General features: G+C 37.3%; 1 protein-coding gene across 7 annotated transcripts in view; it reads right to left on the reverse strand.

Moving 5' to 3' along the window:
• CATSPERE (catsper channel auxiliary subunit epsilon) overlaps positions 1-17622 on the reverse strand; it is a 157061-nt gene that overhangs the window by 12220 nt on the left and 127219 nt on the right. For 4 of the 7 annotated variants that reach the window (XM_059875694.1, XM_059875696.1, XM_059875695.1 and 1 more), the window contains 2 exons: positions 13837-13923; positions 7611-7768 (listed from right to left, as the gene is read on the reverse strand). In XM_059875694.1, coding sequence (XP_059731677.1) covers positions 7611-7768; positions 13837-13923 — 245 coding nt within the window. Of the gene's footprint in view, positions 1-7610; positions 7769-13836; positions 13924-17622 lie in introns of those variants that run through there. The other 3 variants (XR_009490836.1, XM_059875697.1, XR_009490835.1) reach the window with 2 other exon arrangements.

Genomic DNA, 17622 nt, shown 5'->3' on the forward strand with positions numbered 1-17622 from the left:
TCCCTAGGTATTTTATCTCTCATAATTTAGCATATTTCTTGGAATGAGATAGTATATAACTAAATAAACATTAATATATGATTTCATCTATATTCATGTGGGAGAAGAGAGAGGAAAAGAACTTAATTTTATTGAGTCCTTGCTATGTGCCCAGCAAAATTAGAGATTTTTACCCAGATACATCATTTAATCCTCAGAATAAAGATAGGTTTTACTGACTTACTTTACAGATAAATAAACTTAAAAAGACTGCTTTTTGCTTAAGACTAGATAGTTACTAGTGGTAAAATTTGGACTCAAACCAAAGTAGACTCTCTAGCATAATGTTCTCAAGGTCCATTGATATTGTTTCAAGTGACAATATATCCTTCTTTTTATGGCCAGATAATATTCCACTGTACATATACCACATTTTCTATAACAATTCATCCACCCTTGGACACTTACATTTGTTCCATATCTTGGCAATTGTAAATAATGCTGCAGTGAACATTTAGTTCAGTTAAGTTCAGTTGCTCAGTCATGTCCAACTCTTTGCAACCCCATGGACTGCAGCACGCCAGGCTTCCCTGTCCATCATCAACTCCTGGGGCTTGCTCAAACTCATGTCCATCAAGTCAGTGATGCCATCCAACCATTTCATCCTCTGTCATCCCCTTCTCCTCCTGCCTTCAACCTTTTCCAGCATTAGGGTCTTTTCCAATGAGTCAGTTTTTCACATCAGGTGGCCAAGGTATTGGAGCTTCAGCTTCAGCATCAGTACTTCCAATGAATATTCAGGACTGATTTCCTTTAAGATGGACTGGTTAGATCTCCTTGTAGTCCAAGGGACTCTCAAGAGTCTTCTCCAACACCACAGTTCAAAAGCATCAATTCTTCTGTGCTCAGCTTTCTTTATGGTCCAACTCTCACATCCATACATGACTACTGGAAAAACCATAGCTTTGACTAGACAGTAAAGTAATGTCTCTGGTTTTTAATATGCTGTCTAGGTTGGTCATAGCTTTTCTTCCAAGGAACAAACATCTTTTAATTTCATGGCTGCAGTCACCATTTGCAGTGATTTTGTAGCTCCCCAAAACAGTCTCTCAGTCTTTCCATTATTTCCCCATCTATTTGCCATGAAGTGATGGGACCAAATGCCATGCTCTTAGCTTTCTGAATGTTGAGTTTTAAGCCAAATTTTTCACTCTCTTCTTTCATTTTTATCAAGAGGCTCTTTAGTTCCTCTTCACTTTCTGCCATAAGGGTGGTGTCATCTGCGTATCTGAGGTTACTAATATTTCTCCCGGCAATCTTGATTCCAGCTTGTGCTTCTTCCAGCCCAATGTTTCTCATGATGTACTCTGCATATCAGTTAAATAAGTAGGGTGACAATGTACAGCCTTCAGGTACTCCTTTTCCTATTTGGAACCAGTCTGTTGTTCCATGTCCAGTTCTAACTGTTGCTTCTTGACCTGCATACAGTTTTCTCAGGAGGCAGGTCAGGTTGTCTGGTATTCCCATCTCTTTCAGAATTTTCCAGTTTGTTGTGATCTAAATAGTCAAATGCTTTGGCATAGTCAATGAAGCAGAAGTAGATGTTTTTCTGGAATTCTCTTGCTTTTTCTGTGATCCAATGGATGTTAACAATTTGATCTCTGGTTCCTCTGCCTTTTCTAAATCCAGCTTGAACATCTGGAAGTTCACGGTTCATGTACTGTTGCAGCCTAGCTTGGAGAATTTTGAGTGTTACCTTGATAGTGTGTGAATGAGTGAAATTGTGTGGTAGTTTGAACATTCTTTGGCATTACTCCTCTTTGGAATTGAAATGAAAAGTGACCTTTTCCAGTCCTGTGGCCACTGCTGAGTTTTCCAAATTTGCTGGCATATTGAGTGCAGCACTTTCACAGCATCAGTTTTTAGGATTTGAAATAGCTCAGCTGAAATTCCATCACCTCCACTAGCTTTGTTCGCAGTGAACATGGGGGTGCATATATCTTTTCAAGTTGGTGTTTTTGTTTACTTTAGATAGTACAGAGGAATGGAATAGTTGACTCATATGGTAGGTTCTATTTAATATTTTCAGAAACCTCCATAACTGTTTTCCATAATGGCTACATAAATTTACATTCCCACCTACAGTGTACAAGGGTTTCCTTTTCTTTACATGCTTATCAACATTTACCTCTTACCTTTTTGGTAACAGTCATTCCAACAGGTATGAGGTGATATCTCACTGTAGTTTTGATTTGTATTTCTCTGATAATTAGTCATATTGAAGACCCTTTCATGTACTTGTTGGCCATCTGTATGTCTTCTTGGCAAAAATGTATAATTAGTTCCATTTTAAAATTGGATTTTTTTTCTTTTTGATATTGAGTTGTATGAGTTCTTTATATATTTTGATATTAACCCCTTATCAGATATATAATTTGCAAATATTTTCTCTCATACTGTAGGTTGCCTTTTCATTTTATTGTGGGTTTCCTTTGCTGGGCAGAAGCTTTTTAGTTTGAGGTAGTTTCACTTATTTTTGATTTTGTTGGTGTCAAATAAAAAAATACTGAAAAGACTCACATATAGGAGCTTACCATCTATATTTATTTCTAGGAGTTTTATGGTTTTAGGGCTTACGTTGAAGTCTGTATTACATTTGCAGTTAATTTTTTTTTAAATTTGATTTTATTTTTAAACTTTACAATATTGTATTAGTTTTGCCAAATATCGAAATGAATCTGCCACAGGTATACCCGTGTTCCCCATCCTGTACCCTCCTCCCTCCTCCCTCCCCTCCCCTCCCTCTGGGTCGTCCCAGCGCACCAGCCCCAAGCATCCAGTACCGTGCATCGAACCTGGACTGGCAACTCGTTTCATACATGATATTATACATGTTTCAATGCTATTCTCCCAAATCTCCCCACCCTCTCCCTCTCCCACAGAGTCCATAAGACTGATCTATTCATCAGTGTCTCTTTTGCTGTCTCGTACACAGGGTTATTGTTACCATCTTTCTAAATTCCATATATATGCATTAGTATACTGTATTGGTGTTTTTCTTTCTGGCTTACTTCACTCTGTATAATAGGTTCCAGTTTCATCCATCTCAGTAGAACTGATTCAAATGTATTCTTTTTAATGGCTGAGTAATACTCCATTGTGTATATGTACCACAGCTTTCTTATCCATTCATCTGCTGATGGGCATCTAGGTTGCTTCCATGTCCTGGCTATTATAAACAGTGCTGCGATGAACATTGGGGTACATGTGTCTCTTTCCCTTCTGGTTTCCTCAGTGTGTATGCCCAGCAGTGGGATTGCTGGATCATAAGGCAGTTCTATTTCCAGTTTTTTAAGGAATCTCCACACTGTTCTCCATAGTGGCTGTACTAGTTTGCATTCCCACCAACAGTGTAAGAGAGTTCCCTTTTCTCCACACCTTCTCCAGCATTTATTGCTTGTAGACTTACGGATTGCAGCCATTCTGACTGGTGTGAAATGGTACCTCATAGTGGTTTTGATTTGCATTTCTCTGATAATGAGTGATGTTGAGCATGTTTTCATGTGTTTGTTAGCCATCTGTATGTTTTCTTTGGAGAAATGTCTATTTAGTTCTTTGGCCCATTTTTTGATTGGGTCATTTATTTTTCTGGAGTTGAGCTGTAGGAGTTGCTTGTATATTTTTGAGATTAGTTGTTTGTCCGTTGCTTCATTTGCTATTATTTTCTCCCATTCTGAAGGCTGCCTTTTCACCTTGCTAATAGTTTCCTTTGTTGTGCAGAAGCTTTTAAGTTTAATTAGGTCCCATTTGTTTATTTTTGCTTTTATTTCCAATATTCTGGGAGGTGGATCATAGAGGATCCTGCTGTGATGTATGTCAGAGAGTGTTTTGCCTATGTTCTCCTCTAGGAGTTTTGTAGTTTCTGGTCTTATGTTGAGATCTTTAATCCATTTTGAGTTTATTTTTGTGTATGGTGTTAGAAAGTGTTCTAGTTTCATTCTTTTACAAGTGGTTGACCAGCTTTCCCAGCACCACTTGTTAAAGAGATTGTCTTTAATCCATTGTATATTCTTGCCTCCTTTGTCAAAGATAAGGTGTCCATATGTGCGTGGATTTATCTCTGGGCTTTCTATTTTGTTCCATTGATCAATATTTCTGTCTTTGTGCCAGTACCATACTGTCTTGATAACTGTGGCTTTGTAATAGAGCCTGAAGTCAGGTAGGTTGATTCCTCCCGTTCCATTCTTCTTACTCAAGATAGCTTTGGCTATTCGAGGTTTTTTGTATTTCCATACAAATTGTGAAATTATTTGTTCTAGCTCTGTGAAGAATACCGTTGGTAGCTTGATAGGGATTGCATTGAATCTATAAATTGCTTTGGGTAGTATACTCATTTTCACTATATTGATTCTTCCAATCCATGAACAGAAATCCCTTGCATTCCTATACACTAATAAAGAGAAAACTGAAAGAGAAATTAAGGAAACAATTCCATTCACCATTGCAACGGAAAGAATAAAATACTTAGGAATATATCTACCTAAAGAAACTAAAGACCTATATATAGAAAACTATAAAACATTGGTGAAAGAAATCAAAGAGGACACTAATAGATGGAGAAATATACCATGCAGTTAATTTTTGTGTATGGTGTTAGATAGTCTAATATCATTTTTTCACAGGTCTAATTTTCCCAACACTGTTTTTGAAGAGATTGTCCTTTCCCCCACTGTATATTCTTGGCTACTTTGTCATAAATTAAGTGCCTGAATATGTGTGAGTTTATTTCTGGAGACTTCTGTTTTATCCCATTGATTCATGTGTCTTTTTATATGTATATCATACTGTTTTGATTATTGCTTTGCAATATAGTTTGAAATCAGGGAGTAAGATGTTTCCAGCTTTGTTGTTCTTTCTCAAGACTGCTTTGGCTTTGGGGGATCTTTTGCAGTTGCATACAAATTTTAGGATAGTTTGTTCTATTTCTGTGAAAAACATCATTGGAATTTTGATAGGGGTTGCTTTGAATCTGTAGATTGGTTGGGTAATATGGAACTTTTTCTTCCTCTTCTTCTTTTTTTTTTTTGAAGAGCTTTCCACTCAGCTCCTTTTCTCATACCCTCAGTTCCTTTACTGTGGGTATCTCTTAAAAGGTCTTTTCTTTTAGTATGTCAGTTAACTTATTTACTGTGGAAGATACCCACATTTATATTTTCAAAACTCTTGACCATCAGCTATTCTCTCCAACTCTAGTCCTAAAGCATCTGTCTATCCATGTGGGAGACCTGGGTTTGATCCCTGCGTTGGGAAGATTCCCTGGAGAAGGAAATGGCAACCCACTCCAGTACTCTTGCCTAGAAAATCCCATGGACGGAGGAGCCTGGTGCAGGCTACTGTCCATGGGTTCACAAAGAGTCGGACATGACTGAGCAATTTCACTTCACTTCACTTCAGGACATCTTCACTCAGATATTTCATTGTCCTCTCACATGCAGAGTCAGAACTCTTATCTCATTATTTCCCGCAAAGCAAAACCACCTCATTATCTACTGTGGTCAAAGAAAATACCATAATTTTTAATCACCTAGTCTAGAAAACTTGAAGCCATATAAATTCCTTCTTTTCCTTCATTTGGCACATTAGATCAATATAATATCTCTTTCCCTGATAACTATTTATTAGACTTTTTCCTTTCCATTCTTACTGGCAACACAGCTTCCTTTGATCCTTGTCTTGTTAATTCCATTTCTCCCATTTATCTATAATTTATTTTCTGTTCATAGGATTCTTTCTTCACAGGCTAATTTTCCTAGAACTACTCTCTCATCACAATGCTCCTCTAGTAAAGATACTGAAGAGGCTCTCTAGGACATGGTTTGAGATTGACTTCAACATTACAAATTGCCTTGGATTAATTTGCTTTGTTTTTTACCTTCCCCATGCAACGTATTGAGTTGGCCAAATGAACGAACTTTTTGGCCAACCCTAAATTTTCCACCTTTTTTCACGAGCCATATACAGTATGTTAATGTCCAGCTCAATTCCATCATTAGTGTGATTTCTTTCATTTGAAGGGTCTGTCTTAGTTCTCTGACAATATAAATTCTTAGTATTCCCTGTCCTCTGGGAAATTTTCTCCTGATGCTCAATATTTATTTTTCCCATCTCTGAATTATTTTTGTGCCTATCAATAATACAAGTGATTATATTTGAAAAATATGTGTTTGCTCTGATTTAACCTCCTTTGGTCTTATGTGTACCCTCCGCTCTTCCTTCCCCAACCAGTTTAATTACAAGCATCGTGAAGGCTGAGATTATCCTTATGCTCTATTTTGCATCTATCGTAGCAATGAAACATAGTAAAGAACTCAGAATGTTAACTGTGAATAGATTATGTTGAACGTGAAATCCTATCTCTTACTGCCACAGAATGTTTAACATGACTGCTCCAAAATGAAAAAGCAAATATGACACGAATACTTCAGTGATATTGTGGGTTCAGGTTCAAACCACCACAATAAAGTAAACACTGCAATAAAGCGAGTCACACCAAGTTTTTGGTTTCCCAGTGCATGTAAAAGTTACGTTTACACTATACCGTAGTCTATTAAGTGTGCAATAGCATTATGTCTAAAAAAAGAATGTACTTACCTTAATTAAAAAATACTTTATTTCTCAAAAATGCTAACCACCATCAGAGCCTTCAATAAATCATAATCTTTTTGTTGGTGGGGGGTTTGAAATACTGCAGGAATTACTAAAATGTGACACAGAGACATGAAGTGAGCAAATGCTGTTGGACAAATGGCACTGATAAACCTCACTGACCAAGGGTTGCTACAAATCTCCAATGCAGCATCTTTGAAGTACAGTAAAGCAAAGCACAATAAAATGAGGTGTGCCTGTAATTGGATAGCTGGGTGATAGCAAATTAAATCAAGAAAATAAAAATGTAATTTTTAGAAACTAACAGTGGAAACAGTGGCTGAATATTTTTCTGGGCTCCAAAATCACTGTGGATGGTGATTGTAGCCATGAAATTAAAAGACACTTGCTCCTTGGAAGGAAAGTTATGACCAACCTAGACAGCATATTAAAAAGCAGAGACATTACTTTGCCCATAAAGGTCAGTCTAGTCAAGGCTATGGTTTTTCCAGTACTCATGTATAGATGTGAGAGTTGGACTATAAAGAAAGCTGAGCACTGAAGAATTGATGCTTTTGAACTGTGGTGTTGGAGAATTCTCTTGAGAGTTCCTTGGACTGCAAGGAGATCCAACCAGTCCATCCTAAAGGAGATCAGTCCTGGGTGTTCCTTGGAGGGACTGATGTTGAAGCTGAAACTCCAATACTTTGGCCACCTGATGCGGAGAGCTGACTCATTTGAAAAGACCCTGATGCTGGGAAAGATTGAGGGAGGGAGGAGAAGGGGACGACAGAGGATGAGATGGCTGGATGGCATCACCAACACAATGGACATGGGTTTGGGTGGACTCCAGGAGCTGGTGATGGACAAGGAGGCCTGGCATGCTGCGGTTCATGGGGTCGCAAAGAGTCAGACACAACTGAGCGACTGAACTGAACTGAACTGAATGCTAAACCTATTATAATGGAATATTTATTTATATTCACCTATAGTTTGGATCCAGGATCTTCACACGAAACACATACATTCCAGAATGGTCCAAGGGCCAAACCAAATGGTTATAGTTAGACTTGTTGATAATCTCATATGGTTGAGTTAAATCTCCTGGTTTTCCAATAGCATAAGAAAAACAATGCTTATAGTTCTGAATAGAAAACAAAAACCTTAAGGTCATTATCTGAATTTTATAAACAAAATTATATTCCCATATGTTTATTTTGGAAAATTATTTAAAGATATAATAATTATTCCCATCTCTTCTATCATTTTAGTGATGTATATTAATAGTATTTTTAGAGGCTATCTTGGGTTAAAGTCTGATTAAAGGTGAAGCTTAGTGAAAGCAAATACTTTATTTGCAAATAATAATAAATTAGGTTGTTGAGAATCTGTAAGTATTTTATTTACCTAAATCTAAAAAGTACAAAATCCTTCATGGATACTTAATTTAGGGACAGAGACAATTTTGATTATAAGGTATGGATTCAATGGTAGTTAAATTGATAGCTTTCTGTGACTGATGTCAGATTTGTGATCTCCAAAGAAGATTTAGCTTTGGGACCAGGGACCAGGTTTGATCACCCAAAGCTTTTGTGTAGCAGAGTTTTACTAAAGTAAAAGGACTTCCCTGGTGGCTCAGATGGTTAAAGCATTTGTCTACAATGTGGGAGACCTGGGTTCAAGCCCTGGGTTGGGAAGATCCCCTGGAGAAGGAAATGGCAATCCACTCTAGTACTATTGCCTGGAAAATCCCATGCACAGAGGGGCCTGGTAGGCTACAGTCTATGGCCTCACAAGGAGTTGGATATGACTGAGCGATTTCACTTTTTTCACTAAAGTAAAAAAAGGGACAGAGAAAGCTTCTGACATAAATATTAGAAGGGGGACAGAAAGTGCCCCACTAGCTAGTGTTATGAAGGCCTTATATACTTTTATCGGACTCACTCCCATAACAATACATCTTAAATTAACAAGATTAGAACTAACAACAGAAAGGTCTTACCAGACTGACTCCCACAACATACATTTTAATATAACAAAATTAGTCAGAAGGTTCTTGTTAAGAAGGAGAAACATGTCCTCAAACAGGATACATTGTTATTATATAATCATTAATACAGAGCTTAAGGAAAAACATACCCTTGAGCAAGATGAGTTTTGTTGTGTTATTATTAGCTCTGGGCTTAAAAAAATTAGTGACTAAGACTAAGGAATGTAGGAAAAAAAAGTTTGTCCCTTTTCTCCTCCTAGAGAGCCCTGGACTCCTTCCTTGAGGGACCTGTACTTCTTATCGACCTACCTAAGAATCAGCTCTCTCAAAATCTTCCCCTAGGAGTTTTATTTATGCCCATTTATCGCTACTGTCTCTCTGTGGGTCTCAAGATACAAACTGGAAAGGTTATTTGTTTATCTCTTGTTCCCCTTTTTAAAAGCATAGACACTATATTTTTTTAAAGTCACTTTATTAAAGCTATGCTTAGAAAATAAAATCCTAAAATAATACATGGTATTTCTTCTGGATACTTCTAGATCCTGTATGCTTTTACACCCTACTTAAAGTGTTGCTCATCTCTTTGTCATGCATTCTCACTGTGGCTGAATTCTTTCTATAGCTTTTGAATGAGTAACTCCCATTTGATTTATTCAAGTGGTAATTATTTCTTGGGCTTTTCTTCACATTATTCCTACATTTTGACAATTTTCAATATGCAGATATTGTGTACTTTAACTCTACTTGGTTTTGATGATAATCAGTAACAGTTCATATAGTCCCCGGCCTCATGAATTACTATTCATTTTTAGCCAAGGACTTCTTGGATTACTATAGAGTCATGTCCAGAAACTCAGCTCACACCCTGAGTTATTAAGTATGTAGCTAGCCATTCATAATCCACATTCTCCCTTTCCTTCTCAAACTCTAACGTTAACTTGGAAGAACCTGTGAAAATACCACCTTTGTTTGTGAGTCCTTCAGATTTTCTCTTGAGAAATTAGTCTGTAAGCTACTTCCCAGGTTTTTATACAAATGTCATTCATCCTTATAGAACCAGGACTATGTAGGAACTAGTGCAGCTCTAAGAACTGGAAGGCTATTTCATTTCAGGAATATGTTTCAGGAAGACAGTACCTCTGATTGCCATGTTGAATAAATAAGTCGTGACACTTTTTAGTAAGCATAGCCTTACTCACTAGGACATAACTAGTCTTTGCAGGTACCTGCCTTCTCTTATATTCAAACTCCAGACTGAATCCATCCTTTCAGTGGTGAGATTTTTGTTTTTCATATGGTAGAACTGAACACTTAAGGCCTGGTGTGGGCACTTCAGAATTCTTTATAGAATGTAAGCCACTATTTCAGTGTTTCTAGAATGTGGTCCCCAGATCAGCATCACTTGGGAACTTGTTAGAAATACAAATTTGGGGGCTTAGCCCCAGATCTGATGAATCAGAAACTTTGGAGGTAGGACCTGGAGATCTGTTTTAGCAAGTCCTCTAGGTGATTCTGACGTCGCCTCTACGTAATTCTAAAATTTGAGAAGTACTGCACTGTACTGGGGCTTCCCTGGTGGCTCAGTGGTAAAGAATCTGGCTGCCAATGCAGGAAACACCAGTTCAGTCCCTGGGTTGGCAAGATCCCTGGGAGAAGGAAATGGCAACCCACTGGGAAGTCCCATGGACAGAGGAGCCTGGTGGGCTACAGTCCATGGGGTGGAAAAAGAGACATGACTTAGCAACTAAATACCAACAGTACTGTATCATACTGATTGAGGTGAGCTACTTGAATGCTAGTTATCAGGCGGCTCGTTGCTTCCTAGGACTATGTTATTTTATCATAACTTATAACATTTGGGTGCCCTTTGTGAGATTTTGAGCCAGTGTCACCTACATCTATCCTCAACCCCAGATTCTTGGATGTCCTTCAGTAAGAAGTTAGAAGGGTAAGTTTTGTTTTTAACTGATTCCATTACTAGTTTAATTCCTTTTGATTTTTAAATAGCTGAATAATACTCCTTATAATAGGTAGGTGACCTATAATTAATTAATTGGCTTCACAAATATATACTGAGCACCTGTAATGGGTCAGATGCCAGTGAAAACAACAAACAAAATTCCCTTCCCTTATGGAGCCTACATCATAGTTGGGGAGTCAGATAATGTATAAGATAAATAAGTAGACTATGTAATGTATCAGGGAGTTATAAATACTAATGACATTTAAGAAAATAGGGGAGGGAGATAGGAACTGTCATGGGGTGATGTTTAAATTTTTCAGTGGGGTGGCCAGGGAAATCTTCACTGACTAATTGATTTTTAAGTAAAGACCTGAAGAAAGGTGTTAGCTAATCATGATGGGGGTTGGAAGGGGATGCAATACAGCAAGTCCTGTTGGCTTTGTCATAACTCTAAGTGATATGAGAACCACTGCTTGGTTTTTGAGCAGAAGAGTGGCATGTTCTGATTTATGTTTTGGTAGCATCATGCTTGGTGCTATGTTGTGGATAGACTCATGGTGGGCAAGGCTGAAGCAGGGAGACCAGTTAGGATGCTGTGATTATATCCCAGATGGTTGGTGATTGTGGCTTGAAATAGGGTGGTGACCAAATCTGAATACATTTTGAAGAAAGAGCCAATAAGATTTACTGAAGGACCAAATGTGGACCATAAGATGACATGCAGAGGCTTTTATCCTGACCAAACTGGGAGGATGGGATTTCTATTAACTGAGGTAGGGAAGAATACTGGAGGAGTACGTTTGGAGGGTGGATATCAAAAGCTCAGTTTCTGACATGTTAAATTTGAAGCATTATCAGTTTTCTCTTTTGTTGGAATATTCCCATCGGTCAATATGTGGTTATATCTCTCAACTATTAAAAGAAGAAATTTTTTTCTTCACCCATTGCTCTCCAGCTACTACACTATTTCTCTTCTTTACTACAAAACTCCTTTGCAGAGATGTCTGTTCTTGCTGCTTTGAACTCTTTTTTTCCCTTGCTAATTAAACCCACTTTAGTAAGGTTTTGTCTCTCACTATCCTACCAAAATTCATCCTGTCAAAGTTATCTCTATGTTACTGAAGTAAATAATCATTTTTTTCAGTCATCATCATAGTTGACCTATTTTAATAGTGAATTTAGCACAGTTCATCCCTCCCTACTTCTGCGGAGACTTGATTAATAGCAAGTCCAGAACATCGTATTTGCCTGGATTTTCTCTTGCTTCTTGGATTATTCCTTTTTTACCTCCTTTTTGTGCATGTGTGCTAAGTTGCTTCTGTTGTGTCTGACTGTGTGCAACCCTATGCACTATAGCCAACCAGGCTCCTTTGTCCATGGGATTCTCCAGGCAAGAATACTGGAGTGGATTGCCATGCCCTTCCCCAGGGGATCTTCCCAACCCAAGAATGGAACCCATGTCTCTTATGTCTCCTGCATTGGCGGGTGGGTTCTTTACCACTAGCGCCACCTGGGATGCCCTTTACCTTCTTTGCCACTCCTCATGTACTCCATCTCTAAATATTGAAATGATCCAAGATTTAGTCCTTTTCTTTTTTTAAATCTATATCAGAGGTTCCTAACCTCATAGTGAGTGTGTATAAATATATAAATATAGATTTTAAAATATAAATAAAGTTGTGAAAGTGAAGTAGCTCTGTTGTGTCTGACTTTTTGCGACTCCATGGACTGTAGCCTATCAGGCTTCTCCATCCATGGGATTTTCCAGGCAAGAATACTGGAGTGGGTTGCCATTTCCTTCTCCAGATCTTCCCGACTCAGGGATTGAACCCAGGTCTCCCACATTGTAGGCAGAGTCTTTACCATCTGAGCCACCAGGGAAGTCCAAATAAATAAAAACTTTATCTTATTTTATTTTTATATGGACCCCTTTGGCAATCTGGTGAAGCCTATGAACTACTGTGGGCCCCTCTCACAATAATGTTTTTAAAAGCATAATGTAACACAGGTTGCATTACAAGGGAAACTAGTTATAAGGAATTATAGCTGTCAAAATATTAAAAACAAACAAAATATTAAAAACAATAGGGCAACATATTTCATGTTTTAAAATATGTGCTTCTCTATATAAAATTAGATAAAAGGGTCTTGCACCAGATTTAATAACTACCATAGTTTTCTTGGTGGAGTAGGAAGCAAGTTCATTATGTAAGAATGAGGATGGGGAAAGAGTTGCTGGAGATTTAAAGAGAGAGGAGAAAGCCTGCAATAGCTATTTGTGAGATGGGGAGAAGGAACAAGATGAAGAAATACAGTAATATTTGCTGGGCAGTATTGTGAGACCATTTTAATCATGAAATGAAAGTGAAGCAAGTCAGCAAGGGTTTTTCTCTGACCACAGTCAGGTGCTAAGGTGGATAGTTGAATTTAACCAGGGATGTGATTAGCTATAGAAATGTAAAGAAGTGAGAGGGGAGCAAAGGAATTGAGGGTATATATTAATAGAGTGATATGATTATTGACTGTGGAATTTAAAATAAAAAGGGAAAAGAGAACTGGGGGTGTGGTGAGGGTGGTAGGACCAGTGAGTTGAAGGTTATATTGAGTTGGAAGAACTGTTCAAAGGATTGTTGGAGTAAAGCTCCTAGAATCATGTTTACTGGGCAGACAGGGAGTAATGGGTAGAAAATGGATGGTTTGGAGTTGGGAATATAGAGGAAAATACACATTGTTCATCTCTGTCTGGACATGTATAGATTCTGCTGGAGAAGCAAAAATAATATTCTTATTGTAGGGTTTGCATTTTAAAGGCTGAGCTACCTTCTATGTCACATGTTATTCATGAGATATGATTTGATTTGCCAAATAAAATAATTGCAATTTAAGAAAATTCAATTGAAAAAAATTGAAAACAGTATGGTAATTGGCATTCTGAAAAGATCTTTTAGTTATATAAGAATTGAAATGTCAGGCATTCTTTAGAAAGATTCAGTCTTAGTGCTATAACATGTGTTTCAGATATTTAATAATCTGCAGATAGATTTTCAGAAGAGAAAATTAAAACAAAATTGTTAGTAATGCAGAGCAACAGAAGATCAAACAGAATTAAGATGAAACATTTTAGAATAGAACATAAAAACTGGATTTGATTTACAAAATCAAACTTAAACCCAAAATATTTTCTTTAAGCACTTATTAATGCTAAAATGACAAGTTAGTTATTGTAAATAAATAATTTACAAGGTAATGTTTTTCTTACCTCAGGTCCCCAGACTTCTTCTAATGGGAGGTGCTTGTTAAGCTCGATCATTGAATTCCATGTTTGAGCTTCATTCAAACAACCGCTCTGTCAAAAGATTTTATATACACAGAAAGATTATATATATACATAAAGATTATATATATATATAAAGATTATATATATATATATATGTTTTGCATGTCAATATATTTCTAAGTATTTAATTAGTGCCATTGGAAATTATACATCTAATTTTTAATTATTTAAATGTTTGCTGATATATAGAAAAACAATGGACTTTTGTATATTGATCTTGTACAGAGACAACTTCTTAAACTCAGTTATAAATTTTAATTGTTCCAGATGAACAATCATGTTATCTGTGAATATGACAATTGTATTTCTTCCTTTCCAACCGTTATACTTTTATTTTTATTGCTTATTTTTTACCTTATGATAAACATCTGGAACAATGTTTATAGAAATGGTTAAAACAGGCCTCTTTGTTTCATTCTGGATTTCAGAGGGAAGGCTTTCACATTTTTACCATTAAGTATGATGTTTTATGGGCTTCCCAGGTAGCTCAGCTGGTCAAGAATCTGCCTACAATGCAGGAGACCCCGGTTCAATTCCTGGGTCAGGAAGTTCCCCTAGAGAAGGGATAGGGTACCCACTCCAGTTTCTTGGACTTCCTTGGTGGCTCAGACAGTAAAGAATCCACCTGCAATGCAGGAGACCTGGGTTCAATCCCTGGGTTGGGAAGATCCGCTGGAGGAGGGCATGGCAACCCACTCAAGTATTCTTGCCTGGAGAATCCGCATGGATGGAGGAACCTGGTGGGCTACAGCCCATGGGGTTGCAAAGAGTCAGACACGACTGAGCAACTAAGCACAGCATCATGATGTTTTATACAGGGTTTTTTGTATCCACATTTTAAAGAAGTACTATTTATTTACAATTTTACAAGATTTATTTTTAAAGTAGTGTTATATATGGATGATGTATTTTTAGTAAATTTTATTAAACATTTGTTTGGCCATGCTGGGTCTTTGTTGCTGCATGGTCTTTTCTCCAGTTGTGGCAAGTGGGGCTGCTCGCTAGTTGCAGTGCACAGGCGTCTCTTTGCAGTGGCTTCTCTTGTTGCAGAGCCTGGGTTCTAGGGTGCGTGGGCTTCAGTAGCTGCAGCATGTGGCCTCAGTAGTTGAGACTCCTGGGCTCTAGAGTACAGGCTCAATAGTTGTGGCTCACGGGCTTAGTTGCTCTGTCGTATATGGGATTCTCCCAGGTCAGGGATCAAAAACCCATGTCTCCTGCATTGGCAGGTGGACTCCTTGCCACCATGAAAGTCAATAAATTTTTAATCAAATGACTTTTCATCAACTGTTGTAATAATTGTGTTTTTTTCTTTATTCTGTTAATATACTAGATTACTTTGACTGCCAAGTGATATCCTCAAGCCTTAATTTATGAAATAAAGAAAACTTGGCATTATTTTTTAATAAGTTGCTGTATTTGATATGCTAGTATTTTGTACAGGTGATTTGTATCTATGATCATGAATGAGATTAGCTCATAATTCTCTTCTTTTAAGGCCCTCATCAAGTCCTCCTGGATTTGCAAAATGAATTGAAAGTGCTTCCTCCCACCTCAATACTCTGGAAGAGTGTTTATAAAGCACACATAGGTGGGCTATTCTGATTTGCTGTTCTCAACTATATGGTATGCTCTTTCAATAAGAAGCTTCAGATATTTTTTCTTGGGTGGGGAGATGTTTTGTTGAATTATTAGTATTGGTTTTCTTCCTTTGCTTTGGTTCTCTTTTCCAGGAATTCCATTTATCCATAGATCGAATCTTCTTTGCCTAGCCTCAATATTTGTCACTTTCTCTCAAATCATTTTTGTTTCATTCTTCATTTCTTTTTTACTTAAATTTCTTTCCTCTTTTAATTTCATGTATTTTTAAAGACTTATCTGTTGTTAAGTTTCATGTTTTAAATGCTATTTCCATTGTATTCAGAATTTTAGGTTTGAAATTATTTTCTTTCAGTAGCTTAAAATAGTTTTGTTCAAAGACTTCTGGCTTTTATTGTTTCTATTAAGAAATTAGCTTTAAACCTTACAGTTGCTTTTTTGAAGGTAACTTATCTTTTTTGCTCTACTTTAAAGATTTTTCCCTTTGCTTTTGATTTTAGAAATTTTACTGTGGTGTTTCTAGACACAGATTACTTTTTCTATGCTTTGATGTCTTTCATCAGTTTTGGAAAATGTTGCTTCTGAGCAACACTTTTTTTTTTAAGGATTCCAGTTCTTAGAGCTTAGCATTGAAGATCTCCTTTATGTTTTTTCCTATATTTGAAATCAGTTTATCTCTCTGTGTGTAATTCTGGATATTTCCCTCTGATCTCTCCTCTAGATGACTAATTCTATTTTCAGTCATCACTCCCAACAGTTGAGTTCCTAATTTCAGTTATTGCAGTTTTAATTTCTTTTTTGTAGAACTGATCAGCAGCTCAGAATCAGGCATGGATAAGGCAGAAAGATAGATGTTTAAATTTGCTATAACACTGAACGAGAATAATACTGAGGAAAGTGACATATGACTTGGCAAGACAGTAGCTGGAGGACTGAACCATGGAATTCAAGTTAGATAGGAAATGAAGAGAAGAAAAATGGGAGAAGTAGAGAGGAAGAAAGCAGAAGGCTCAATATAGTGGATATCTAGAGTGTGTGAGAAAAAGTGAGAGGCTACAGGGTTGAGGGGTGAGGTCAGAGACTAAAATATTTACATTGAAATGTAATTTTAATAGAGGGAGCTACATTAGTCTGCTTTGCTTCAATAGTAGCCCTGGTTTTCAGGGGTTTTATACATGAAATGTTTAATTCTTGATCACACATAGTCCAGTGCAGATGTTCCTGGCAGTGACTCCTATGGGTGATTCTCCTCAAAGAAGTGAATTAAAAACTCAGACTTTTAAAATCTAATGGCTTCTTAAAGTTCCCTGTCTCTTTCATCCAGTTCTCATCTTTGATTGTCGCTATACTATATTGACATGTGAAGGAAGATGGGAAGCATGGAGGATCATGTGAAGTTCTTGAGCACTTCTTCCTGGACACGTATAACTTCTGCTCATATTCCAGTGTTAAGAAGCATGGCCCCACTTAGTGGCAAATGAGGCTGGGAAATGTAGTCTCTGTTTAGAAAGCTAGCTTCTTTCCAGCAATAACCCTACATGGTGGCTGGCAGAATTGTAATTGTTTTCAGGACAAGGGAGAAATAATCAAGTAACCAAGTATATGTCAGCAAGTAGGGATAGGGTAGATAACAACTGGATGATAGAAGCATTGAATTGTGTTTTACTCAGGGGAGGAGATAATGATCTGGAAATGATACTGTGAATTAGGAAGAATGTAAATTCTTCATTCCTTAAGTATATAGGGTAAGAGAAAGAGTACCCTTGGTTTGATAGAAACATGGGGATAATTGTATTCTCTGAGGAATGTTTGTTGAAGATAGATCTAGGGTTTTTAATCTTAAGGTATGTTAGAAAGGTTTGAGGTGGTAAAGAGTAATGGAAAACTTAGCCAAGGTTTAAGAAGGATAGAATAGTACAGGGGTGAGACTGTGAGGAGGAAATAGGCCCCCAAACCATGCATATTGGACCCTGAACAAGTATGGGAGGAATGTATGATGGGATGGATTTCTTTGCTCAAATAATTATAGTAATGTGGAGTGGGTAGCCGGTGGAACTCTTGTCTCTTGGTTTCCACCTGGGCAGGTTCTATTTCTTGGAGAATGAAGGTCTC

This window comes from Bos taurus, chromosome 16, assembly GCF_002263795.3.
Source record: "Bos taurus isolate L1 Dominette 01449 registration number 42190680 breed Hereford chromosome 16, ARS-UCD2.0, whole genome shotgun sequence".
In the NCBI taxonomy this organism is placed as follows: Eukaryota; Metazoa; Chordata; class Mammalia; order Artiodactyla; family Bovidae; genus Bos; species Bos taurus.